The sequence below is a fragment of the Salvelinus sp. IW2-2015 genome, linkage group LG28, assembly GCF_002910315.2.
Source record: "Salvelinus sp. IW2-2015 linkage group LG28, ASM291031v2, whole genome shotgun sequence".
NCBI lineage: Eukaryota > Metazoa > Chordata > Actinopteri > Salmoniformes > Salmonidae > Salvelinus > Salvelinus sp. IW2-2015.
In genome coordinates this window covers 27036884-27064317 of record NC_036868.1, presented here as the reverse complement: position 1 = coordinate 27064317, position 27434 = coordinate 27036884, and the positions used below count along the sequence as shown (strand labels likewise).

At 42.2% G+C, this 27434-nt stretch overlaps 2 protein-coding genes across 6 annotated transcripts; one reads left to right on the top strand and one right to left on the bottom strand.

Moving 5' to 3' along the window:
- The first annotated feature begins 2340 nt into the window (after positions 1–2340).
- On the top strand, positions 2341–10272 carry LOC111954368 (golgin subfamily A member 6-like protein 25). 5 transcript variants are annotated; one of them, XM_070435837.1, is made up of 7 exons: positions 2341–2562; positions 3386–3432; positions 3544–3637; positions 5172–6117; positions 7936–8083; positions 8311–8409; positions 9618–10272. In XM_070435837.1, exons 1-7 carry the CDS (start codon positions 2514–2516, stop codon positions 9696–9698), a joined length of 1464 nt encoding a protein of 487 aa, XP_070291938.1. In that variant the 5' UTR covers positions 2341–2513; the 3' UTR covers positions 9699–10272. The 5 variants fall into 5 exon arrangements, with proteins under 5 accessions (XP_070291938.1, XP_023829824.1, XP_070291937.1 ...); XM_023974056.2 differs by having other exon boundaries at positions 9615–10272; XM_070435836.1 differs by having other exon boundaries at positions 5172–6243; positions 9615–10272.
- trmt6 (tRNA methyltransferase 6 non-catalytic subunit) lies at positions 10138–26505 on the bottom strand. The gene is made up of 12 exons (XM_023974057.2): positions 26190–26505; positions 25693–25823; positions 25473–25582; positions 24765–24856; positions 24579–24662; positions 24264–24388; positions 12648–12818; positions 12367–12539; positions 12142–12227; positions 11296–11398; positions 10731–10817; positions 10138–10616 (listed from the first exon to the last, which is right to left on the bottom strand). The coding sequence occupies exons 1-12, from the start codon at positions 26294–26296 to the stop codon at positions 10455–10457; spliced, it is 1431 nt and encodes a 476-aa protein (XP_023829825.1). The 5' UTR covers positions 26297–26505; the 3' UTR covers positions 10138–10454.
- Positions 26506–27434: the final 929 nt, after the last annotated feature.

Here is a 27434-nt window from a genome sequence, read left to right as displayed (position 1 = left end):
TGTTGCCGCTGCCTGGTCCATCATTAAAGTCTCTCTATCCCTCTTGAGTCGGGGAGTCGTCGGCACAACGATCAAAGCTCCAGCCTGTTGCTTTTTTTGTTCTTGCATGTTGATGCCTGACTGGGATGAAAGGCCAACGTTGGTTGCCGTACACAGTGACGGTTTAGAAGCTTGTTCACAGTACCTGTCTGAATGCTTTGGGGGTCCTGTCCCAATCCCCCTCCACAGCCTCCACTCTTTATGGGTCGATTAAATAGTAATGAGGGCTTGAGCACTGGGAGCACATGCACACACACACACGGAACGGATGCACGTACACATGCACACGCACGCACACACACACACACACACACACTCACATTCCCACAGCCTTTATAATTCATAGCATCTGTTGCTGTTACGATTCCCTTGTGGGAACCTCCAGAGGCATAGCAATAGGCATCATTCACACTCATATACAGTACACTTCATCTATTGTTGTATAAACAACAAATGCCCCATCCCACCCTCCCTGCTCTCTCTCTCTCTCCTCTCTCTCTCTCTCTCTCTCTCCTCTCTCTCTTCCTCTGTCTCTCAATTCAATTCATCAATTACAATTAAATTCAATTCAAGGGGCTTTATTGGCATGGGAAACAATGTGTTAACATTGCCAAAGCAAGTGGTAGAGTAGATACAAAAGTGAAATAAACAATACAAATTAACAGTAAACATTACACATACAGAAGTTTCAAAACAATAAAGAATTACAAATCACTTTATATTGATATATACAACAGATGTTGCCTGTGAAAAGACAAATGGTTAAAGAGCACAACAAGGGCTCTCTCCGTGTCCCTCATCTCTCTCTCTCTGCTCTCTCTGTGCGCCTCTCTTCTGAATCCCTCGTCCTCTCTCTCTCTCTCTCTTCTCTGCCCTCTCTCTCCCTCTCTCTCCGTCTCCTCATCTCTACCGTCTCGCTCGACCTCAGTCAAAGCGTTCTCTCTTCTCGTCGTCTCTTTCTCTGCTCTCTCATCTCTCTCTGCTCATCTCGTCTTCTCTCTCTCTGGCTCTCCCACCTCGTCGTTCGTCGCATTCTCTGCTACATCATCCCTCCTCGCTCTCTCTCTCAACGACATGCTTCTCTCTTCTCGTGCCTCATCGTCTCTCTGTCAGCGGCCGCAGATGAGCGAAGCCGTGCACTCACAAGGCGAAGAAGCCTCTCACACAGGTTACAACGGACAAAAGTGCCTACGACGACCGCTCCCCACAGTTGTGCGCGGTATTGATTCAGACGTTGCAGAAGCGCAAGATGTCTGCAGTCCGATGTTTAAAAACAAGGAGGCCTTCAGCCAGACGATCAAACGAAAAAACGTAAGAAGGAACGGCAGTGGATCATTCGAGAAATGCGCAGAGATAGTGAAGAACACGCCGTATGGACGATGTACAGCCTAACGAACCGAGCTCCAGCGCACCTCGGCTCATCCCGGCTGCCTTGGAACCAGCGTCAGAACTCTGCGAATCTGTACGGGTGTTACTCATTCTGTCTCTTCATGGAACTTTTCCTTTGTTTACTGTAAATGCATGTTTCTGGACATCTGACAGCCTACTATGCTATTACAGGTTTGCTATATCCACCGCGAGAGCATGCGCCTTGGCTAGTAGCTACGAGGACATATAATCATATTGTAGCTCCACGAGCTCCATGCACGGAACGGCGGGCACAACGCCGCCACCGCTGGTGACGCGCGCCGACCGCCCACGCCACACGCACGCCACCCGCAGCGACCGACCGCAACAGCCACACACAACAACACACACCAACACACAGCACACGGCACACTGACACACACACAGGGCAGTGGGGGGAGGGGTGGGGCTGCGATGGCTATGTTAAAATAATTTAACATTCCCTGAGTCAAAGAGAGATCATAAAAGTATTGCATAAGTGTTCTCGGAGACTGATGAAAACAACTGTAACTGGGGGACTCCAAGGAGAAATATATACTAGATGAAGGCTTCTGGAGAGATGACATCGTTTCTGTTATCCCCAGGACTGAACTTTGATCTATCGAAATGAAACTTCCTGTTTTGCACCTATTTCTCTGTTACTGACAACTAGTCTGATGTAAACACACGGACACAGCTTAGAGTTCTGTTGGCGGTTGTTGCATTCCTCAAACAAATGTATACAAAAGACTGTTGACGTCTTGCCGTAGGCTATTGTCTCATGTGATATTAATTTGGATGGACACAGAACACATCCTGATTAGGATCTAATCTAATAATGACGCAGGTGTCGTCTACATCCCTCCTACGCCTCTTCCAGTTCAGACCTGATATATGGCGTGCCTCCCCCTACTTCTCAGACAAGAAGCATACCGCAGAAGAACCCACACAACCGTTCCAATACGCACAGAGGGAGAACGGGAGCTGGGGGAGCTGGCTTGGCAGTGCTGTCTTCAGAGTTTTTTTGCTTCAAGTTATCAGCTCTGTTTTTTTATGTCATTTCTACGGGGAGATAATTGAATTCTTCCATGATGAAACTTGTGCTTGTTTTTGCTTTGGTTGTGTCTTTCTTCACAGGTAAGCTATGGGGGAATTTGTTTTGTTTTCAGTGGTGCATATTGTATCGTGGCTGTGTTCCAGCACCATGGAGAGTGCCTCTGCGTGAGCGAGTGTTGCATGCCTTTTTTGCATTGTATGGCGGATTTTCTCTCCTTGACTGTTTATCTTGAGTGAAGTTGTTATAATTGCTCATCTACACTGAGTATACCAAACATTAGGAACACCTCCCCCCCCTTCTTTTTGCACTCAGAAAAGTCTAAATTCGTAGGAGCATGGACTCTGAAAGGTGTCGAAAGTGTTCCACTGGGATGCTGGCCCATGTTGACTCTAATGCTTCCCACAGTTGTGTCAAGTTGGCTGGATGTCCTTTGGGTGGTGGACCATTTTTGAGTCACACGGGAAACTGTTGAATGTGAAAAACCCAGCAGTGTTGCAGCTCCTGACACAAACCGGTGCGCTTGGCGCCTACTACCATACTCTGTTCGCACTTAAATCGTTTGTCTTGCCCATTCACCCTCTGAATGGCACACATACACAATCCATGTCTCAATTGTCTCAAGGCTTAAAAAATCCTTCTTTAACCTGTCTCCTCCCCTTCATCTACAATGATTGTACTTCATCTACAACGAAGTGACATCAATAAGGGATCATAGCTTTCACCTGGATTCACCTGGTCAGTCTGTCATGAAAAGAGCAGGTGTTCTTAATGTTTTGTYCACTCAGTGTATGTCACACGTTCATTTTGCAAAACAAAATGGAACCTCATATCCGATTGTTTAGGACAAGTAAGTTGTTTTCAACACAGAACCACATTCTGACCGATCTTCTTACGAATTTACAGAAAATCTATTACTTCCCGTTGGAAAAGAACGACAGAGAGAAGATGTGGTACGAAACATGTTTTTAGTCTCTGGATAAGATTGTATTTTTATACAATGGAAATGACAATCTATGCTTTAATGAGAGAATCGTGACAGGTTGCTTGTTACTGTGTTTTAGGTAACACGGTGCTTGGTTGAGGTCCTGTCCAAGGCACTGACCAAACCTGACTCTCACCCTCTGGATCAGGAATGCAAAGATATTCTCAAAGCAGGCAAGTAGTCTTTACATCATCAGTTGTTGTATTTCAAAAGCAGTACATAAAAAAACATAGCATCATATTGGGAGAAAAAAAATCTTGACCAATATTGTAGGAGAAAATTGCTCTTTTTTTTTTATTTTTATTATTTTTTTTTATTTCACCTTTATTTAACCAGGTAGGCTAGTTGAGAACAAGTTCTCATTTGCAACTGCGACCTGGCCAAGATAAAGCATAGCAGTGTGAACAGACAACACAGAGTTACACATGGAGTAAACAATAAACAAGTCAATAACATGGTAGAAAAAAAAAGAGAATCTATATACAATGTGTGCAAAAGGCATGAGGTAGGCAATAAATCGAATAATTACAATTTAGCAGATTAACACTGGAGTGATAAATCATCAGATGATCATGTGCAAGAAGAGATACTGGTGTGCAAAAGAGCAGAAAAGTAAATAAATAAAAGCAGTATGGTATTGTAGAGTTGAATCTAAGGCACATTTCATAGTGTACAGTGTGGCTTCCCCAGCTGTGACAGCAATAGGATATCAGTGCTTGTTTACAAGACTGGGGTTAATGAACCTTGTTTGTCTACCATGATGCGTGACGCTACCAAGAAATCCCTTTCGCCTGTCTCGCTCTGGAATGTCAGTGGAAATCCCTTTCAATTGTTTGTTGTTGCCGTTTTAAAACTGCAGTAAACGTGCAGTAACTGCAATCGACTGTGGTATTTTGTACACAGTAATTGCAGAAATGAACTGCAGTTAAACTGTACTCTGACTGCAATCCTTTTTTTTTCGTAAGGGAAATTAAGGAAAGGAGAGGAGCACAGGAAGCCACTTTAGACTATTGACTGGAGGCAGAGATGGTGAAAGAACTGTTCCTTCTGAAGGATGGCACTGTTTGTTGCTGATGCAGACAGTAATGTTATACAGAGTTCTTACTGTAGGTCATAGGGACTCGGTGGGGCTTCTGCTACCACAGAGACCAGAAATATAGAGCTGCAACCTGGCAACCAGCMGAGGAGATATGAATAGAGCAACCTAGATTTGCTTCTGTATTTATGGAAATTCTACTTAGCTGACTATAAATATGGCACTATGGGAGACAGATACTGAGCTTTCTCCATACACTGTTGAGTGCCATTTTGCAATGGTCACCAAAATGAACTAATCAACGCGAGAGTTTGGGACTATAAGGTTCAATCTGTAAAAAGATGATTCTGAGATAAATGTCTTCAAAGTCCGTATTTGTTTGAATAATGTCAGCAATTTTTATWTGCTATTATTTTGAACMTAACAACATGAATTGGTGTATTTAGAGGTAGAGAACATTGAARAGAACAAGGCTATGTCAATAGCTAAATTTGAACAAAAATGCAGATAAAACCTTATAGTTCCAAGCTCTCYAAGGGACTATGTTTTGATTGAGGGGGAACTTGCGGAGCGGGGCTTGAATTGGACAACATGAGACAATGACAGAGTAGTAGATAGTGTGGATATTCAATGCCCTTTGAATGTCCCTTCTCCTTCCACCTCCTCTACAGGTGCCCAACATGCTGCTCTTCTGGAGAAGAAAAGTGATGAGGAGGTGCTGACCCATAAAGAGGAGGTCAAAGGTCATGAACCTGAGCCTGAGGTTCCAGGGGCTGACGTGAAGGACATCGAGGCCCGCCTGAAGTCTGTGGAGGAGAAGAGAGAGACACCGGAGGACGAAGAGCGCAGCCAGGAGTCATGGGACCTCAACGATGAAAAGGAGAAGAGGATTTGGAAACCAACGCACAGGTATCATCACAAAGAGGTGTCTGAGGAGAAGAGAGAAGAGCCAGACGAAGAACGTAGCCAGGAATCCTGGAGCCTGGGRGATGAGAAGGAGAAGAGATATAGGCCTACCTATCGGTACACCCCAAAGACACACCACAAACGAGACGAAGACGGTTTAGAGGAGGAGAGAGAAGAGCCAGAAGAGGAACGCAGCKAAGAGTCCTGGAGCCTGGGCGAAGAGAAGGAGAAGAGAGAGACACCGAAGGACGAAGAGCGCAGCCAGGAGTCATGGGACCTCAACGATGAGAAGGAGAAGAGAATTTGGAAACCAACGCACAGGTATCATCACAAAGAGGTGTCTGAGGAGAAGAGAGAAGAGCCAGACGAAGAACGTAGCCAGGAATCCTGGAGCCTGGGCGAAGAGAAGGGCGAAGAGAAGGAGAAGAGATATAGGCCTATCTATCGGTACACCCCAAAGACACACCACAAACGAGATGACAAAGGTGAAAAGTGCAGTCAGGAGTCCTGGGATCTGAAGGATGAGAAGGAAAAGAGAGAGGAGGAAGAGGAAAGAGAGAAAAGAATTTGGAAACCCACACACAGGTATCACCACAAGAAACATCACAAACGAGGTGCTGACTCACCAGAGGAGGAATCAGAGGAAAAGAGATCAGATGAGTCAGAAGAAGAGGAGGATAGAGAGAAGAGAATCTGGAAACCAACAAACAGGTACCATCACAACAAGCATCACCAACGCAGTGGGGATTCCTCAGAGGAGGAAGAAGAGGAACGAAGGAGTGATTCTGACGAACAGAAGGAGAAGAGGCACGGAGATGCCGAGGAGGAGAGAGAGAGGCAGGAGGCTCTGATGTATTTATCTGTCTATTCATCTTTTTTTCTTTCAGAAACTGTTTTTCAGGAGTGTATGAGGGGAGTCAACTAGACTAAGCCGCGGGATGGGCGGGGCACCGGTACATAAATATAATAATTAAATCAGGGTGCCCCAAATGGCGGCCTGTGAGCCATTTGGCCCACCAAGTTTTCCGAGCAAAAAATAATAAAATTAAAATGATAATAACAATTCATTGTTGGACATAAAAGACTGTAAAAACACCAGGAAATCTGCTCCATGTGATTTTAATTTAGGAAATCTGTTACCAAGTATTCCCACCCATAATCGAGAGACACGCGATCGTATACAAATGTAAGCAAGGTTTGAAATGGTTATGTTTTAGTCAAACATTATATCTGTAAGGGTTTCTTGTGATCAATTTATTTGCAGTCTACAAATGATTTGTAATTATGTTCCAGCCCCCCAACCATCTGCGCAACAAAAAATCGTCCCGTGGCTGAATATAGTTGATAGTCCCTGCTGTTAATTGACCACAACTAACCCTAAAAATAAATTGTATTTAAAAATAACAATAATATCATACCTTGATTACATTGAGACACGATCGCATGTGTGTTTATTTTATTAGAGGGAAAACTTGGGAACAAATTTCCTTAAACAGAAACGAAATGCCCCCGCCTGTTGCCGGCCTGGTATAAATCTTCACCCATAAAAATGTTACAAAAAGACAGCACATGCATCTACAAATTGTATTATGCGAGAAATGTAGATGGGAACGCATTCATTCATGCGCAAATATTGATATAATCATCATTTCAAAGTCAAATTGAAGTCACGCGATGACATGTTGTGTGATCCTCCCAACGCCACTCGTCCGGGAAGCATGCAGAATAAATAACTTTACAGGATGGTGAAAGTGCACGGTGATGAGCTTGATGCTCCTTTCCAATAAATATCGAGTCTTATTCTGGTGACATGACGATCGATGCTTGGCTGCCGTTTGACAAATAAAAATAACCTTGCTCTTTTGTTCATAATAATCTAATAATGTACAGGTGTGTAGGCTATACCCTCCCTGTATATGCAAGTTGTTGGCTAGAGCAGGGTTTCCCAAACTGGGTCCTGGCCCCCTGGATGCACGTTTTGGTTTTTGCCCTAGAACTACACAGCTGATTTAAATAACAAACTCATCATCAAGCGTTGGTTATTTGAATCAGCTTTGTAGTTCTAGTGCAAAAAGCAAAACGTGCACGGGGGGGCCCAGTTTAGGAAACCGTGGGCTAGAGCGCATTTGCCAATACCAGAGTTGGCACACTTGCTATGTAATGCAAACATTTTTGTTAGAAAACCATTAGTGGAGTTGAAAATGCAATCAATGGTAATTTAACTGCAAAAATATTTTTTAATGTGCACTATGTCATCACGCACAGCCTTGTATCTGCAGCAAGTCAATTTGATGGCCATCTCTGGTGGGGAAATGAGCATATTGTTTTTATGCGGATTTTTAGAATACTCACATGAAAACCTGTCTTCAATTGGATGGAAACGTAGTTTATGTCTCAAATGCCACTATGTCTATGTGGCTCTAGTCATATTAGACACAGCCAAAGACATGTTTTTTAGTCCAGAACTAGGCTTAATCTGTGTCTGGGAAACGACCCTGAGTGTAGGTTCTGCTGGTGTTTGTGTGACAGGTACCTGGCGGAGAAGAGGAGTGAGGTGGAGAGTCGTCTCCTGGGGGAGGGGGAGACATATGAGAAACGTTCTCCCTGGGCGTACAGAGGATACTACCACCCCGCCTGGTGGAAGCGAGGGATAGAGCCACTCACACCATCACATAAGGTTTCTATGTACCACCTATGATAACATAGATATCTTGTTAGACTGGCCTACGACTGGTCAAAGATTATAATACATTTTTTCGTTTGTATGATTGTGTTGATTTTATTAGTAGTGTTTCTAAACACTTGTTTCTTGTATTTCCTTCCACCGTTTCTATTTTGCTTGTTTAGCGTACAGAGATGTTTTACTGCGATAAAGTTTGATTTGATGTGATTTGATTGGCTAAGATGGAGGAACTGGCAAAGCTGCTYAAGAGGCACCAACTGGCCAGCCAATCAGAGCCAGCGGAGGAGAGGAAGAAGAGCGTACCTCTAACCCCAGAGGAGGTAACATCGTCACACAATACCTTTACGTAACATGACACAGAACATTGACCTTTATGAATGGGGAATTACTAGGCTTTATCATAAGCATCATATTGAACTTCTCGGATTAGATCTCTTGAACGATAACTGAAATTAATTATCAAGTTTTGGATGTTTTATGCTGTTATACACAGACACACAAAAAAAATCCAGTTTTTATTGAAGTGAGAAAACACATTGCAAGCCATGGAAATTATGAATGCCCAATATTGGATGTTGCCCTCTGTAGTCTGCTGTGGGAAGAGACTGCCCTCTCTGCTGGATAACAGAAACCATATGCTTATCTCTAGGAGACCTGGCTCAGGTTGAGGCTTCACATCTCAAAATGAGCCTCGATATTCTAGAAGGGAAAAAGCCTGTGTGTGAATGAAGAGAAAGGCCCCCTTTAACACAGAGCATGTCCTCCTAAATAGTAGTTGTGGCTCACTAAGCAACTTAATGTTATTAATATATTCCTCTGCAACTCCTTGTTGTTTGGTACCGACGGGCTTCAAAAGGATCAGAAGGAGTAGGCTAAATAAAAAATGGTGTCCTCTGCACTGTGGAAGTCATCTGCAAGCAATAACATCACAGGCTTTAAGACTGTGCTTCTAGCTGCAGAGAAAAGCGCATCTCTTCTTCCCCTCTCTCGCTCCCGCGGTTTTTATTGCTGCAGCAGCGATTGCACCAAAACCTCCGTAATTACAGTACATCCCCTCTCCTAAGGGCGCCCTCACGACCCACCGTGCCAAACCACCCCTTTTAGAGCTGATAGTGGTGCGGCCCGGGGCCATTTTACCGCCTGCGATGGAATACAATGGGGAGGAGAGAGAATGGATGACTGTTGACTATTCTTTTTCATCCTGACAGTTTTCAGACTACACTGCATTAGCGTCCTCTACACTGCAGTGGGAATATCTACACTCTTGATCCAGGGAAAGTAGTGGCTAATTAAGAGGAGTCCGATTTCAGGAGCAGCGGTTATACGGTTACATAACATTTGAAATATGGCCTTTTAAAAGTTTTTTTTATTGAAGGGCTTGCCCTGTTCCAGAAGGGATAAATGCACACAATAAATGTAGTTTTTGAGGTTTCACAATTTTATCAGTGCTGTTTCTACCTAGGATAGTAGCCTAAATGAAGTGATGTAATTAAGCAATAATGACAAGGTGTGTGTGTGTTTTCAGGAGAAAGAGCTGCAAAACCTAGCAGCTATGGACATGGAGCTACAGAAAATTGCTGAGAAGATGCATGAAAACAAGAGCAAATAGATAGTGGACAGGCCGACAGGGATGCTAACCTACTAGCTCAGTGTGCTAACCTTGTATAAGAAAATACTAGAGATGAAGAGATGGGAGAACAAAAAAATAAATCTAAGAGACTTGCCACAAATTCTGCTGTGATAACATCAACGTAAATAAATGTTWAAAAAAAGAATTCAGGTACAAAAGTTATCAAAAGAATCAGCATGGAGACCGTTTAGTTTCTATAAAAGAGATGCTTTGCCTATTTGTCATAGATTTCTCTATATATTTAAAGTATGCATTGCCGTTTTCTTCAAACTTTTGAATGGTTGTTTGTTTCTTCAGTCTGCATTTAATAAAATATATTATCCCGGGACCAAACCTAACATCTCAGTATTCTTCCTTCTTCGAAACAATTATACAAAGAACTTTAATACCTCATGAACACAGGGCTTATCAACAGTAATAGTATCTTTAGAGCACTGTAATTTATTGAAATTCATATACACAGATGCGTTACGGGATGAGTCTGCGAAAACAAATGGCTGRTTTATTACACCACGGCACATTCTTCCKAAAAAATGTYATGATAACGAAATACTGCATTTGGGAGCTAAGAGCTTTGGAAAGCAGCTCCAGGGCTCAATAACAGCCAAATTATTATATAACTGATCTTAAGAAGCGTGAGAGATTTCAGTCCTTCTATCCCACAAGTACAGTTAAATGATGTCATCAATGATATAAATTTCACAACAAATGGGTGACCGCAATAAGTTTGAAGTGTTATCCCTCTGTGGTCTCTGTGAGTTTCAGTCTCTTTGCAGCTGGCTCCTCTCCTCTCGTTGAACCCATCTTCGGTGTATCCGTAGCAACGGTCGTCCCGGAGAGGAGGTAGCCCCCACCCCCACTCATCAGCAGCATGGGGTGCGTCCTGTTAGGTAACACCTACACACACGCAAACACAGAGACAGGAAGTGAGGTCAGAGGTAAAAGCTAGTGCTGGTACTACAAACATGGATGCTTCCATAGAGATACAGTTCAGTTTGAAAATGATTATACCTGGTAATGTCTGATCCAGGAATCGGTGAGTCGCAGGCTGACTGCTCCGCCTTGTTCCTTGAGCTTTGTATAGCACTCTATCAGAGGCTGTGGGAGAGAGATTTAATAACAGAGGATCAACYAAAGAACAGAGTGAACATGACAGGGGTGATATTTCCAAACTCCGGACTAGATTACAGACTGTTTTATCAGTGGTTTTGATAGATTTCCCACTGGAGAAAGACAATAAATGTACCTCTGTATAATGGCAGTACACTAGGGTCTACTGGCAACAAACTATGAAGGGTCTGTAGTACACAAAGTTTGGTTTGTAACGTAAGAKGATTATTAAATACGCTACATTATTAAGAACACGACACACACTAGAAAGTAGGGCCGGGACGATACACGTATCGCAATACTCTTTAACATCGTGACAAGAAAACAAAACACAAAGCAGGTTTTTAAAGGACCAAAGAGTTTGGTCTGCTTCGCGTTTTCATTTTTGCCCTGGAAAAAATATTGCGATACTGGTATTGTCATCAGTACTACTAGGAAGCATACTAGAGAGCACTCCGAATCATACCTCTTTGTATTGAGAGTACACGACAAAGGGTCTGGAGGGGGCAAGGAACTTGATAAGGCCAAGTAGAACTGGACAGGGGTGGAACCGACTGGCAATCACCAACCTGAAGAGGAGAACAACCAGAGGTATTAAACACATATTTTACCACCAGTGTGGGGCCCTGTTCAAACACTACGAACATGTTTTCTTCTTTCCATCCTCCCTCCCGGTGAAAACTGAGCTGGAAAAACTTGACAGATGAAAGCCCGTGCCTAACCAATTGGGTAAGATTAGTGAGTACTTCAAAGAAGGGAGGATGGAACGACGAAGGCCTGTTAAAAGTATTGGAACGGGGCCGCTGTGGCACTACAGTGTGCTTTGTCCAGAGAAAGACAAGGGATGTGTTCAAGGTGACCTGGAGAAACGCGAGCTTTTCCAACAAACCAAATCAATAAACACAGGATGAGATGKCATGTGCCGTAAGCCCAAACATCAATCGTCTTTAACTAGACATGTCACGCCTCTCTCACTTCTGATCAAGAGAACTGCTGAGCCATCCTCTTTTGCTCGTCTTGAGCGGACACGGAGATGTTAGCACGGACACGTTTCACTGGTTTTAGACAGGGCAACAAAACACCAACATGCCGACAAGAGCAGAAACTGTCACTGTGATTGTTTACACGGATTATTTAACTCACGTGTCAAGGGGGTGTAATCTTAGTGTCACAGAGCTGTTATACTGGTTATTAGAGCTCATACATGTTTATTACCTCTTATTAATGGTTTAATAAACAAGTCCAGAGTTCACTGTTGCCAAGTGTTATTAAAACAGAAAAATGGTGGATGGGGGTGAGAGAACAGACTGACCCGTCGGCATTCCTCCCCTCCAGCACGGCAGCAGCAGCAGCTAATTTCTTCCTCTTCTCCTCCATCTTCACCTTCCTCTCCTGGCCCTAAAACACAACACGCAGTTGCTCTTCAATTTGTGCGCCATTGATCGGACTAAGTTGAACGAATCTTTGGAACACACAAGCACAAACAGGTGTGGCAAACAACAGACACCATTTGCTGCTTTACTATGTGCTGTCATACTCTGATCTCTCTAAGTTTCTCCCTATCCTCTCTCTCCTTGTCCGCGGCAGGGTCTGTACTGGTACTAGTCTCCATGCATTGGTCCTCCGTGTCTGCGCTACACTCCTTGCTTTCTGCCTTCTCTGGGCCAGTCTGGGTCAGGTTGGACTTGTCCCCATTGGCCTGTCCGGAATCTGCAGTTGTGACAACAACAAAAAATTGATAAATTCAATAGATAAGATAGTATATCATTTGTTGGTCTATTAAATTATTACATTCCTAGTATAAACACAAACGCACACCTGCGTCTATGTTTTTGGCCTCTGTGTCCAGTGCCCCCGCCAGCAGTGCGTTGACGTGACAGATGGGGAACTCATGGAGCGTGTCGTGGAAGTGGGACGGGAACCCAAAGCTCTCCATCCCCGCCCTCACAGGACCTCCTCCTGGGTACATCTGCACCACTGACCCATAGCCTGGATGAGAGAGGAGAGACAGAATATGAAGATGGAAGTGTCACCCTCCCAGAGTGCAAAGAACCTTGGCGTGACCCTGGACCACACCCTGTCGTTCTCTGCTAACACCAAAGCAGTGACTCACTCCTGCAGGTTCATGCTCTACAACATCCGTCGAGTACGACCTTTCCTACCCATGCCCGCGACGTTCAGGCCCCACCCTACCTCGATTGTATCTGTCAAATTTAAGGCCCTGCCTGAAAGCCGAAATCATTAGCTGCTCCTTTCTGTCTGTCACTTGCTCCCTGCACTCAGCTCACTCTGAACACGCTTCTGTTCATGGTGGTGTGAGTATCCATATCAGCCCGCGGATGGTTTTATTTGGGTTCTGAGCAAAAACATTATTATTTTTTATTTTATTGTTGGACATAAGGCGGTAAAAACTCCAGTACATCAGTTTCAAGTGATTTTAATTTAAGAAATCTTAAAGAAGTATTCCCACACATAACATAGAGACACATGATCYCATCCAAATGTAAGCAAAGTTTGAAATTATTATGTTTTAGTCAAACACATCTGTTCGGGCTTCTTGCGGTCAATTTGCAGTTGACAAATTATTTATAATTATGCTCCGGTCCCCGACCATCCTCTCAAGACAAAATCGGCTTGCAGCTGAATATAGTTGATGATCCTTGCATACATTTTAAAATCAAAACAATACATCTGACTTGGTTTTTACCAAACTACATAACAATAATGGTAATAATTTTATTTCAATGGTAACCCTAAACTGGGTAAATCAAGATGTAGCCAAGGCCTATCCACAATACAGGTGAATGCATATTCAATAGTAGTGTGTGCATACATTGAGTTATTGAGCTTGTTTTGGCTTATCAGTGGAGTCTATGGTGCTGCCGATGACAAACAATCAGTTTGCCTTCCATATTAGCCTACTGATCAACAACATTTGCATATAAGCATCACTCCAGCATGTCACGCCTGTATGGAAGYACATCATATAYGCACTGCTGTTAGTTTGAGAATTTAAAAGAACATCTATTCAATCCAAAAAATGGGTTTAACGTAACGTCATGATTTGTGATCACGGATGCTTATGAAACTAGTATTTTTGACAATTTCTGTGATCAGGAAAAAGTTTTGTATTTTTTAGCTGCCAGGACGATAACTCGTAACAACTCAAAAGGTGTCAGCATGCTTCAGTCCGGCTGGTGCCTAGCCCGTCCGGTAGCCAAACCAAACGAGTGTGCTTGCATATTCGCTTTAAAGACCTTCGACTGAAAATTGAGAGAAAAAAGCGGCAATAGTTCGGTGTGTCTATTTTGAGACGCCATAGCCAGMATACACTTCCTCAAAATAGTCACAATCTAAAATAACTCAAGAAATCTGTCATTAAWTTMKGTSACMKAAWTTTACAGTGCAGTATTTCTCAATYAAAAAAWMTGCATGAAAATGAWTTGTCTCTCATTGAATGACATCAAAGACTTCATTGAAGAATCCCTACTGTTAACCATTCACAYACAAAGGCACCGTACTTCGGCTTGCTTTTTGTGTGCCTGAACAGTTGAAAAAAAAACTCACCGGACGCCTTAACTCCGGCTCCCTATCACATCTCTCTCCATCGCTCATTTCACTTGGTGCACGTTCAAAATGGTAACCAGCTAACGTTAGCTAGCTACGTTGGCTAATAGCTCCTAATAATAGCTCCTATTAGCTAATAGCTAATAGCTCCTATCTGATATCTAGCTAGCCAACACCCCAGATTAGTAATCTTTCCTAAAAGGTCACATAGCTATCTGCTTAGCTAGTAAACCTGCTTGTTGCATCCATGTCTGGGCATGTTGACACAAGCCTTATTAGTGAATTAATTAATCTAATATTTGCAACAGGAGTTTGATTTTGGCCACTGTGTCAATTCATCCATCAATACTGCACCTTTCTGTTGAAGAAAGAGCTAGCTTGCTGCTGCTGCTAATTTTCCCAGCTAGACATTCCTCAGCAATGTGCAGTGCTCGTGGCTCAGGCGATGAGTGGCAGCTGGCATAGCAGTAGTTTTGATATGTAGACTCGCAGAAGATGGGCCGATAGACTAGAAAAGGCCAACATCAGCCCGATATATCGTTCTCTACAAGGAACATTATTGTTTTCTGTGAAATAATCTCTCCTGTATATATATTTGATCAGGTTGAAGCACTTTTGACACCGTGTTGTGACCTTAGTCAGATAGGACTGTATTGTGCAGCAATGGTGGAACCAGCTTCCCCCTGAAGCTAGCAGAGTCCCTGCCCATCTTCGGAAAACATCTAAAACCCTACCTCTTCAAAGAGTATCTTAAATAATCCCACAGCATCCCCCCRTGCACCACTCCCCACCCTAACAAAAAAAGTATATTTTGTGAACTAACACTCACACTTGAATTGTTTCCCCCCCTTATTAGCTGACTTTGCTGATAGCTATTTTGAGGGAAAATGTTTACTATGACGTTGATATTCGGAAAGTGCATTCAGTGCATTCGGAAAGTATTAAGACTCCTTGACTTTTCCCACATTTTGTTACGTTACAGCCTTATTCTAAAACTGATTAAATCGTTCCCCCCCCAATCTATACACAATACCCCATAATGACAAAGCAAAACAGGTTTTAAGAAATTTTAGCAAAATGAAAAAGAAATACTGAAATATCACATTTACTTAAGTATTCAGACCCTTTACTCAGTACTTTGTTGAAGGACCTTTGGCAGCGATTACAGCCTCGAYTATTCTTGGGTATGTCGTGACATGACTTTCATTAATGTGATGACTGTTATTTATCGAATCAAACTATGTTTAATTGTTACCCGATTAAATTATTCATGTAGCAATTAACTCATTGGGAATTTGGGGCACCACGGAAGAAGTTGTTTAACGKGTTATCATCTTGAGTTTAATTCGGGAGATGGTATCTATAAGATATATCGATAACAGTGATTTATTAATCATTACCTCGTTCATATCAGTCTCATTCTGAATGTCGCAGACCTCTTGAATCCYCAAGAACCCCAGCCTTTTCTGATCATTCAGTACAACACAAATTTTTTTAAATAATTTATTTACTAACTAAATAACAACACAGAATACACACACACTTACATGAGACAAAAGTCCCTAGTGGACTGACACAATGTGATGGCTTGTTACACATATGGAGAGGGAGGGGTAGATAAAGAGAGGGAGAGACAAAAAGAGTCAAACTTATCSTACATACATTTGGAAACTACGCTCACAGTAATCAAAATACTTAATACCCTAACCACCGCCCATTCGATAAGAAATGCAATGTATATATTAACGCGTAGATGTCTTTGTTCGTCGTCTATCTCTGTCGATCCAATCAACCCTTCTATGTGGACAGGGTAGTTATAGTTCATGCYTCGGTGTAATGCTCGGATTGTCCACCAGAGGTCACAATGTCCTTCTTAGTTGTAGAGCTTRTCTGGTAGTGGAGTGTTCAAGTAGAATACCTACTCAGATGCGCCAGTGATTGTCTGACATGGGATTTCTTCCTTKCCACCTCGTGTCTTTACTCAAAGTGGGACTTTGACTAGGACTACTTCACATGCACAGCTGCAGACTGAATGTTTCTGGTCTCGTGTGGAGGTTATCTTCTCATCTCGTGTTGAGTCTCAGAGTTTCAACCATTCGTAYCGTTGAGCTCACGCTGTCCGTCTGCTGGTCMGAATATGTTKATTCTTAGCGAGTCCTTTTAAGCACTGGTCAGAAAGGGCGGTTCCATCACACTGACACGCTCCTCTGAACTCATTTGGGGCGTAGCTTAGTTAATGTGCAAGGGACATGAAAACTATGATCTCGTTAGAYAACTAAAATTACACTCCCATCCTAACAAAAATAGTTTAATCGTTCTTCATATTGTATTAACATCATATTGGATGGAAACTTCACAGCCGAAGGGGGTTTCCTTCCTAAGTTACAGTATTTTCGTTATACAGTTAATGACATCACAAAATAAACAATATGACAMGACTATTCTTTAGATCCRCACTGACCATTCCTATCACATAAATATTGTTCCAATATTCACTTTTTGGGTGTTATAGTTTTTGGCAGAAAAAGTCTGAGGGGATTGCTTTGGTAATATTAGAGCGCAAAGAGAAATTACCATCCTCCCTAATTTATGACAGAGTGTTAAGGTGTCAAAACCAGCCCAGCAGTKCTCTCCTCTCCTGTGGGAGAGATGGGGTCTGGCTATCTGTCAGCCATTTGCCAAGCTGATCTGAGGGCTGGATACTCAACCAGGAGAGTCATGACAGGTATGACGCTCCAAGCTTGGCACACCTGTATTTGAGGAGTTTCTCCCATTCTTCTCTGCAGATCCTCTCAAGCTCTGTCAGGTTGGATGGGGAGCGTCGCTGTAGAGATGTTCGATCGGGTTCAAGTCCGGGCTCTGGCTGGGCCACTCAAGGACACCCCTGCGTTGTCTTGGGTGTGTGCTTAGGGTCATTGTCCTGGTGGAAGGTGAACCTTTGCCCCAGTCGTAAGTCCTGAGCAGGCTTTCATCAAGGAGCTCTCTGTACTTTGCTCCATTCATTTCCCCCCCCTTGATCCTGACTGGTCTCTCAGTCCCTGCCGCTGAAAAACATCCCACAGCATGATTCTGCCACCACCATAGGGATGGTGCTAGACTCCCTCCAGACGTGACACTTGGCATTCAGGCCAAAGTGTTCAATCTTGGTTTCATCAGACCAGAGAATCTTGTTTCTCATGGTCTGAGCCATTTAGGTGCCTTTAGGCACTCCAAGCGGGCTGTCATGTGCCTTTTACTGAGTGGCTTCCGTCTGGCCGCTCTACCATAAAGGCCTGATTGGTGGAGTGCTGCAGAGATGGGAGAACCTTCCAGAAAGACAACCATCTCCATAGAAGAACTCTGGAGCTCTATCAGAGTGACCATTGGGCTGCCAGCTCTAGGAAGAGTCTTGGTGGTTCCAAACTTCTTCCATTTAAGAATAATGGAGGCCACTGGGTTCTTGGAGCCCTTCAATGCTGCAGACATTTTTTGGTACCCTTCCCCAGATCGGTGCCTCGACGCAATCCTGTATCGGAGCTCTACGGACAATTCCTTTGACTTCATGGCTTGGTTTCTGCTCTGACATGCACTGGTAACTGTGGGACCTTATATAGACAGGTGTGTGCCTTTCCAAATCAAATCAATTTACCACAGGTGGACTCCAATCAAGTTGTAGACACATTTCAAGGATACTAAATGGAAACAGGATGCACCTGAGCTAAATTTAGAGTCTCATAGCAAAGGGTCTGAATACTTATGTAAATAAGCTATCTGTTTATTTTTTTATACATTTGCAAAACAAAAACAGTTTTCGCTTTGTCATTATGGGGTATTGTGTGTAAATTATGCAGATTATATTATTTATCCATTTTAGAATAAGGCTGTAACGTAAGAAAATGTGGAAAAAGTCAAGGGGTCTGAATACTGTGGGCTGTGGCAGTCATGACATTTTGTCAGCTGGTTATTGTCATGCAAAAGACTGCCTGTCTCACGGTAATTTACCGTTAATTAACATAAGCACATTTCGCATCTCCATGCCTCAATGCATACAAGCCGCTGATGCACGCCTTTGGAAAATATCACAATAAATGCATGATTTATTTTAGGCAGATCTAAAGAAACATTATGATGAGGAAAATGTATTTCAGAAGAACAGAATATTTACATTTACATTTTAGTCATTTAGCAGACGCTCTTATCCAGAGCGACTTACAGTAGAGTGCATACATTTTTTTTGATTGGCCTATTGTATTTGATGTCACAGTGCCATGCCATAGACTGTAGGCTTGTGCATTTATCAGACAATATATGCTTGTAAGTCCAGTGGCATTATTTTATATTATATGATTTTATAGTAAGAAGAATATAATTAAACATAGGTGAATAAAARAGAAAGGATATTTTTCCCAATCCGGATCAAGTGCGCAAATGTGGATATGTTGAGCGTAAAAGTGATCACTTGAAACAAGTCCTATACGCTAGACTTAAGAGTTATTTGGCAACTTAAGTTGATATTGATACAAACCTTAGAATGACGTAGAAATCCAAACATATGGACTGCACGATGCGACTATAAATGGGACCCATGTCGCCCAAGTTATACTTTTGACTCATCTATCCATYGAACATTCTTTCAAGATTCTTGATGATCATCCAGGTGCRTCCAGGTGCTTTTTTGGCAAAATTGAGTCAACTTTTTGGATGACTTGGGTCCCATTATCAGATCATTCTACAGGACAATGACAGGCCATACTTCTGTGAGCTGAAGCGCAGGTGGGTCATGCAGCAAGACAATGATCCAAAACACACACAAAAAGCAACAAACTTTAAGTTTTGGGATGGCCTAGTCAAAGTCCAAACATAATCCCAATTAAGATGTGGTGGCAGGACTTGAAACAAACAGTTCATGCTTGAAATCCCACAAAGTGGGCCAAAATTCCTCCACGGTGACGTTAGAGACTGATCAACAACTACAGAAAGCCTTTGGTTGCAGTCATTGCAGCTAAAGATGGCACAACCAGTTATTGAGTGTAAGGGGGCAATTACTTTTTCCACACATGGGAATTGGGTGTTGTATAAGTTTGTTAATTAAATAAATTAAATAAGTATCAAATTGTTTTGTTATTTGTAAACTCAGGTTCCCTTTATCTAATATTCACGACATTGTATTTCACTCAAAACAACCACTGTTTGAGGAGCATATTCTCGCTGTGCGACAAATTATATTCCGCCCAAACTCTGTATGCTATGTGCTCTCCAACCCTGTTCCTSCAGCTACCCCGTGCTTAATTTGGGAAAACAAGTTAAATCTGTTCYGGAACATCAATAGTAACACGTTTTCACAACAAAACATATTTCATTAAACTGTTGACAGGCCATCTGTGCCACAGGAGTTTGGTAGCACCTTAATTGGGGAGAACGGACTTGTGGTAATGACTGGAGCGGAATCCGTGGAATGGTATCAAATGCATCAAACACATGGTTTCCAGGTGTTTGATGCCATTCCGTTTGATGCCATTCCATTTGCTCCGTTCCGTCCATTATTATGAGCCTTTCTCCCCTCAGCAGCCTCCACTGCTCTGCATGCACGAGAATGGAATGAAGGAGATGAGATGGAAAAGCACAGTGGGGAGATGTTCTGTATAGCTAGAGGTAATGTGTCAGCCTATTAATTATGAAAATATACAACATTCACTATTACTAGGCCGTTCAAAATCAAATACAAATTCTCTATAATTGTAGGCCAACTGTAAGCCGCCCTGCACAATCAATGAACCAACAGCATCGCCTAGGGCTATACTTTCCCTCCCAGACTCGTGGGTAGAAAAGTTTGGAGAGTAGCATAAGGTAACCGGTCAATCCAGTAGCCTATGCATAATACAGTCCACACTTAAAGGCAATTACTATAATTCGTTTAATTTTGGAGTATAGGCTAGACCAATTATGTACCGAAGACATCCGAAATCCGTTTTGTTTTATGTTTTTCTGCTGTGTGTAATATGCGGTAAACTCAAACCTTATTTAAATTCAGGTTTACCATTATTTTAATTCAGGTATTTTCAGCCTTGGGCTCATATATAGTCCTATGCGTGTCCATAGGTTCTAATATGTGTACGGGCGTTACGGAATGAATCATCACCTTAMAAAGTGCTGTCCGTTTCGTTTTGAGGCTTCTACAACGACCATGTTTTCTACTCAGTTTCAACCGGTTAAAACTTCTTTCCTCAACTTGATCGATCACAGAGAGGTGAGTTTTAAAAGCATGATACTGTTTGGATAAGTGATTGATGTGATTTTCAATAGCATTGATGTTAGAGGGACAATAGAACGCTGAGTAGCAGGTCATTAGCGGCCTGATGGTAATTAACGAGTTGGTACCAACATGTCCAGAGCACATTTTAGGGCACAGAGCAAATGTCAGGTCTGCTGAACGCAAACTTCAACGTTGTGAAAATTCTGTGCAACTTCCAGTGCGCGTTTACTGTGAACACAGAGGCTGTACCCGCTTTAAGTTACAGTTCTAAGAGTGGCCTACTATCAAAAACAACGGAATGTAGGCCTACATTCCATGAGACTTTTGAAAAGAACATGCAGGGCTTGACAACCTGTTTATCCACTTGTCCTTSAGACAAGGAGGTGACTGAAKATGTTGTTTTGTTGTTTGATGGAAGAAACCACTACAAAATAAAATGCATTATTATTCCCATGCCGTTAATACAGAGWAGCAGACAAATTATGCTACCCTCTGCCTATTGGCCACTTAGCGTATTCCAACCTGTTTCAAAATACAACACTACCCCTTTAAGACAAAAAAAAGGCTCTTTACCTGACTTGCTTTTCAAAGATGTCTAGAAATGCACACATTTTGTGCTRTTGTAGGAAGCAATCACTCCCCTATTGCTGCCTACAAATGATCCAACTGGGCTAATAACTCACTAACGAGCAAAGGATGTGAACAAAATGTTCACACGTGGCTACATGCAGCTCTTGCTTTGATCTCAACACAAGCGCATTTACCAGCYGTRACGAGTCATAAAGACAGTCAAATTCCAAATGCCCGTTTAGTCACGGTAATTAGGCTTCTCCAAGCTCTGATGATGCTGCTGGTCATTAGTAGCCTACCAAACTTGCTAACTGCCTGGTACTCAGCACTCTAATCGCTCTGACATCAATGCAAATGTTTGGAAAATCTAATCAAACACTTAATGAGAGCCCATGAGCTCATGTTGCGCAACATTTCTATAGGCTATGCAATTGCGGAAGAAAACAGAGTGATGGCCGCTAATAAAAAGACGAGCKTCCCATCAGATTTCTATATGCTAGGCCTAATATATTTATTTCTCAACTTACCTAATATTAAGCACACTGCTTATATTTACAACATGAGTATAGCCTACCTGGCAGGCATGAAAATTAACCACGGGGAAGAACGTCCTCCATTTGCAATTTAAGTGCATATATGACATGTAATTTTTCCCGCTGCCCCTGTTTTGATACAGCTGCATAATAATGGTCCATTCTAAATCAAAACAAATGTCAAACATATATTACTTAGTATGTAAAGACAAGATTAAATCAATAATAGTCTGATGGGTGACAATCACTTGTGAATTATATCAAATCAAATTGTATGTCACATGCGCTGAATACAATAGATGTAGACCTGGCAGTGAAATGCTTACTTACAAGCCATTAACCAACAATGCAGTTAAGGAAAATACCCCAAAAAACAAGAAAATAATATTATTATCCCTTGTGAATGATGCACAGCATAAGAAACAATGCCTTTTTATTGTCGACTTCTTCAAATCATAGTCGCACACCTCATGTAACCTAGCCCATAGGCCTATATGTTTCAATAAGGTTTGTATCACAACTAAAATGGCCAAATAACTTCTTAAAATTAAGCACATTAATCCGCTTTACAAGGGGTGTAGAGCCAAACAGGCATACATAAGCAGCGCGTGAGTTTCAAGTTTGGGGAAGATKATTTTCACCATAAAAACGCACATTTATAATAAAAGCATTACATGCATAATTGCACTTGCGGTTACTTTTGATAATGGTGTTTTCCGCTAAAGGAACATTAGTGTTTATAGCCTACTACRATGTGCGCATTGCTGTGCRTATAATGTGAAGAAATAGCCTTATAGTTTATCAACGTTTTAAGCTAAACGTTCTGATCTGTTGCCTCAGCCCCATTGCATAAAAAAAGTTGTTTTGATGCTAGTGGTTGTATTAATCTGGGATCTATCGCATCCCACAACTGTCCCAGACTATGTTTGGGATATTTATTTCTCGCACAGAATAGATCATACTATTGGGGATAATAGATTGACATAGGCTAGTGCTTTTGCTGTTCGTTAGGCCTACTCATCTTGTTGGCTGACGAAAAGTAAATGTGGAGAGTTCCTCCAATATCTTCAATATGCACCTTGGAATTGGCTAAGGACGCACGCAGTGTCCCCAACGTGTCCGTCTTCACTTGTATCCTGTGAGAAAGACCCGATCACGTGACGGAGAGCCATGTGAGTGAGAAACGCTTCGGATTGCGCAGCAGACTCACGGAGAAAGGCACAACGCAGCACTCCGGGCCACAAAAGGCATGGATTTTTTTTAGGGTGCATTACAGCCACAAAAGGGATGCCGCCGTGAAATTTGAGGAATTATAAAGTGCTTGTCAAATTGTGACAGAGACTATTGGAGTGTGTACAGCCTTCGCAAAAAAACCAAAGCAGAGCTCATGCCTTTCAAGCAACTTTCTTCAAATCATCATTAAAGTCGCATCATGCAGCCTTACAATGTATTAAAAATCAAAACATATAGCCCAACGTTTATAGAACAACTAAAGTTACATGAATAACTCCAAGTTAAGCATATAGGAGTACCTATTTCCTTGTTAACCGCTCAACACAGAATAGTCGCATGTGCACACTCCCTCAAATTGTTTGGAGAAAATATTTATATTTTATTCAGCTTTGTTCAATTCTATTTTTCATACTATAAAATAAGGTCACGGAATTATAAGCAAATATTGTCTGCTAAATGAACTAGTGTAGCCCACAGCTATTTGGCATAGCCACATCAGACATAACGTAGGGACAACTCAGAGCATGTTATTCTGTCCTTCTGAAATAGACTACATTTTCTTTATATCATGCTTTTTAAAATAAATAATGGCTTTATTGTGAAGGTTATAGTAGGCTATATTACATGGATTTATTAGACCTTTTAAAATAGCTTGTAGGCTGTTTTCCCTGTCAGTAAAGTTAGTTAAGTTCAATCTCGTGCTTCTCTCCGTGGCCTGATATTTCTTCTGCGCTATATAAAGCAGTCCTGYGAAGCTGCGAAGCAATCTCGGGGCTACTGTGTGCACGCACGCAGCTTAGACTGAACATCGGTCCAGAGCGCATTTTACTGCGGTCACATGGAATTTTACTGTGGTCATGACTGCCGGTGTGGCATACGGTCACCGCAACAGCTCTAGACCCACCTAGCTATCTTAAGGTAAACGCACTAACTTCAAGTTGCTCTGGATAAGAGCTTCTGCTAAATGACTAAAATGTAATGAAAAAAATGAATATTCGTTACAGGACCTTCCAATTGAAATGTATTACATAAAACGTTGACTGCTGACATGGCAGTCAGAGCATGGTAAACATAGACAGGGAACAGACCGGCTTGCCACAGAGCAAACACAATTCATAAATCATGCAGAATTAAGCCATCATGTGTGCGTCCAATATGGCACCGTATTATCCTACATAGTGCACTATTTGAGGCTCTGTTCAAACCTACTACACTATATAGGGAATAGGGTGACATTTTAGATGCAGGTCATGCCAGGTCTATCCATGATACTTCCAGACATTTCTATAGTCCAGTTACCTCCCATCCTCTCCATGACAGCCCCCAGCACCAGTCCAGCACAGGTCTCAAACACCAGCACCTTACTGCCTGCATGGATATTCCCCAGAGTCAGCATCTGGGCAAGGGTGTCATACCGCAGGTGGCTGGAGGAGGGAGGCAGAGACACAGTCTTGGTTACTCCAACAACAACATACTATACAGAGAGGAACTTCTCTCAATAAAAACTGAATTTGGGCCCAGAGGTTTTCCTGACCACTTGACTTAGCCAGGAAAAACATCAGGCCCTACAAATAGGCCTGGGTATGACATAGCTGGCATGGTGGCTACACTCACCATATCTTCCCTGGTTCTCTGCCGTGGTACATCATAGCCATGACACGACAGGAGGGCCTTAGAACCATCACACTGTTCTCATACCTGGAGGGAACAGAACACAAGACATTCAGAAGTCAGAAAGCCTATTTCATTTATCACTAACCCTGGTCCTGGAGTGTGTAGGCCTATATTCCACTGACTCACTTTTTCTTTTTTTTCTTGATGTATTTCTCCTGTGCAAACTCAGTCTTGTCCCTGAATGTTGTACTGTTCTCTATCAGCTGCTGGACTATTTCCTATGGAGAGGAGAAATGGGAAAGTGAAGTCAGAGGAGCATCTTCAACATAAAACAAAACGAATGAAAACTTTCACCATAACTTCAACATATACTGAACAAAAACTATGAATATAAAGTGCTGGGAAAAAATAAACAAAAATAAATAAAATAATAAATCGCAGAAATTGTCCATATGCACGAAAATCTTATTTCTCTCAAATTTAGWGCACAAATTTGWTTACATCCCTGTTAGTGAGCATGTCTCCTTTGCCATAATCCACCCACCTGACAGGTGTGGCATAATAAGAAGCTGAATAAACAGCATGGTCGTTACACAGGTGCACCTTGTGCTGGGGACAAAAGGCCATTCTAAAATGTGCCGTTTTGTTACAACACAATGCCACAGTTGTTTCAAGTTGAGGGAGCGTGCAATTGGCATGCTGACTGCCGGAATGTCCACCAGAGCTGTTGCCAGATAATTTAATGTTAATTTCTCTACCAATGTCATTTTAGAGTCCAGCCTCACAACCGCAGACCACATGTAACAACGCCAGTCCAGGATCTCCACTTCCGGCTAATGACAACTAATCCACATCAATGACAACTAATCCACATATATCCAGAGGTGCACGTACCTGTCCCTTCAGACCTTGCTCTTTGAGGGTCTCAATATCGTCTCTGGTGAGTTTCTGTGATTTTCCATCGTCCAGAATGTTCCTGTTGTCTGTTCCTGCTTCCTTGGCATCTAAAGAGATGCACAAAAACAAGACTCAGACATCAACTCTGCGCCTGGACAACTGAATCCTTACCTGAGTTAGAGAAAAATTGAGATGGTTGTTGTTGGCATGTAGCTACCTGCAGAGCTCTCAACGAGTTTAGGTTTCCGTGGCTGCAGTGTTCCACCAGTCACAACTTCAAAGGTGGTCCCATACAACTCCCCCACTGCATTGTCCAGGAAGAACCACTGCTTTTCAAATACAGTTTTCCTGGGGTTGGGAAGAAGACATGTCAGATCATCTCAAACGCACAATGACACACAGTGAGTCCACTATGATACACTATACTGACTGCACAACTGGAGTACTGCCAATATGTCATCCAGCTTGAAGCTGGCAACATGACATTCTCTTGTATAAATGTAAAAATGTTACGTTAACGTTACCTGGCTGAGTATCCTACTCCTAGCTAGAAAGCAATGACGGCAATTGGACAATGCTAATCAACAAGACATAGCTTGCAAACTAGGAACATTAGTACAGGCAAAAGTTTTGACTTGACTGTGAAGCATTGTTAGCTAACGCAAATCAACAGATAATGTGATCGTGCATGTGCAAAGTTGTGTAAGGACTCACTTTTTCTTTTGAATCTGCACAGCTTTGTAGATGTCTCCCCGTTTCAGTACTACGTAGTCACCCTCATTCACTCTGTGCTGGGAGTCATTATCGCCATTGTCCGCCATTAGAAAGCTTGATAGCCAGCTTAGTGGTAAAATCGACTTTTCACCCACTAGAATATTTGTTTTAAATCACCAAAGAGAATAGTAATGTACTGAAATGAAGTATTTTTGGGAGAGATCGCCTACTGAATTGACCCACGTGCTAGCCTGCATTTCCTTAGCATTCAGGACGATTAGTCGACGCTGTATCAATCGCTCATCGTACTCGACTCTGATTGGCTCATTGATGTTCGTAGAGCGTATCCTCCAATGGTAGAGAAGTACGAGGATTGTCTAGCTTCCGATAGGTGGTCGCGAAAACAGGGGGAAAATCGACTTCAGAAATATCGTTGTCGATTTCTTTTGTGACTAGAAGACTACTAGCGGAAGTGTGGCTTTTGTAGCACATTATAAGATAATTTCCCCAAACCTCATTCTCCTTACCGGCTACGTTCATTATCCTAACCTGCTGCATAAATTATCTTAACCTGCTACGGAAAAGGCATTTCCGGTCGTGGCTGTGTTTTAGCTAGTCATCCCCGCCACGAATATATTTTTTTGTTGATACTATACAAATTTCGAGATACTAACTAAACATTTCGAGAAACTAACTCGACATTTAAAGAGACTAACATGACATTTCAAGATAGCAGAACATACAGGATATATTATTAATTTGTAGCATTATGTGGCGATTTCCATCTATCCATGTTGCAGAGATCAGCAAAGCAGGGCCGCCGGCAACGTGTTGAGCTAGCATAAGCTTTTGATTCTCTTTAACAACAAATATTGACACAAAAGCGTTTAAAATAGGGATAAAGTACTGTTGGGCAGGACCTATCTGTTCCAACACTATATTGCAGGGAACTATGAAATGTGAAATTATGTATTCATGACTGTTCATTGAAATACTCCCCCACCACACCTTGGACCTGTGGTTCCACCTCTGAAATCACCACACAATGTTACAAATTAAGAAACATAAGCATGCTCTACTTTCTAAAACATTCAACTTATTATCTCAACATTTTGTATCAGCAAAGTATCAGCATTTTTATTGATTTTTTTCATGGCTGGAATGGGCTTCCTTAGTATGTGCCTCCATTCTCAAAACATAATTCTCATACAGTTGACATACAGTATAATCCGTTTGACATAATTA

Excerpts from the sequence above, each read along its gene's own strand:
- trmt6 (XM_023974057.2), bottom strand. The coding sequence starts at position 26,296 with ATGGCGGACAATGGCGATAATGACTCCCAGCACAGAGTGAATGAGGGT. Across the intron at positions 12,228-12,366 it reads AGAAACTTAGAGAGATCAGA|GGCCAGGAGAGGAAGGTGAA; the intron begins GTATGACAGCAC and ends GTTGTGTTTTAG. Across the intron at positions 10,617-10,730 it reads CCTGGATCAGACATTACCAG|GTGTTACCTAACAGGACGCA; the intron begins GTATAATCATTT and ends GCGTGTGTGTAG.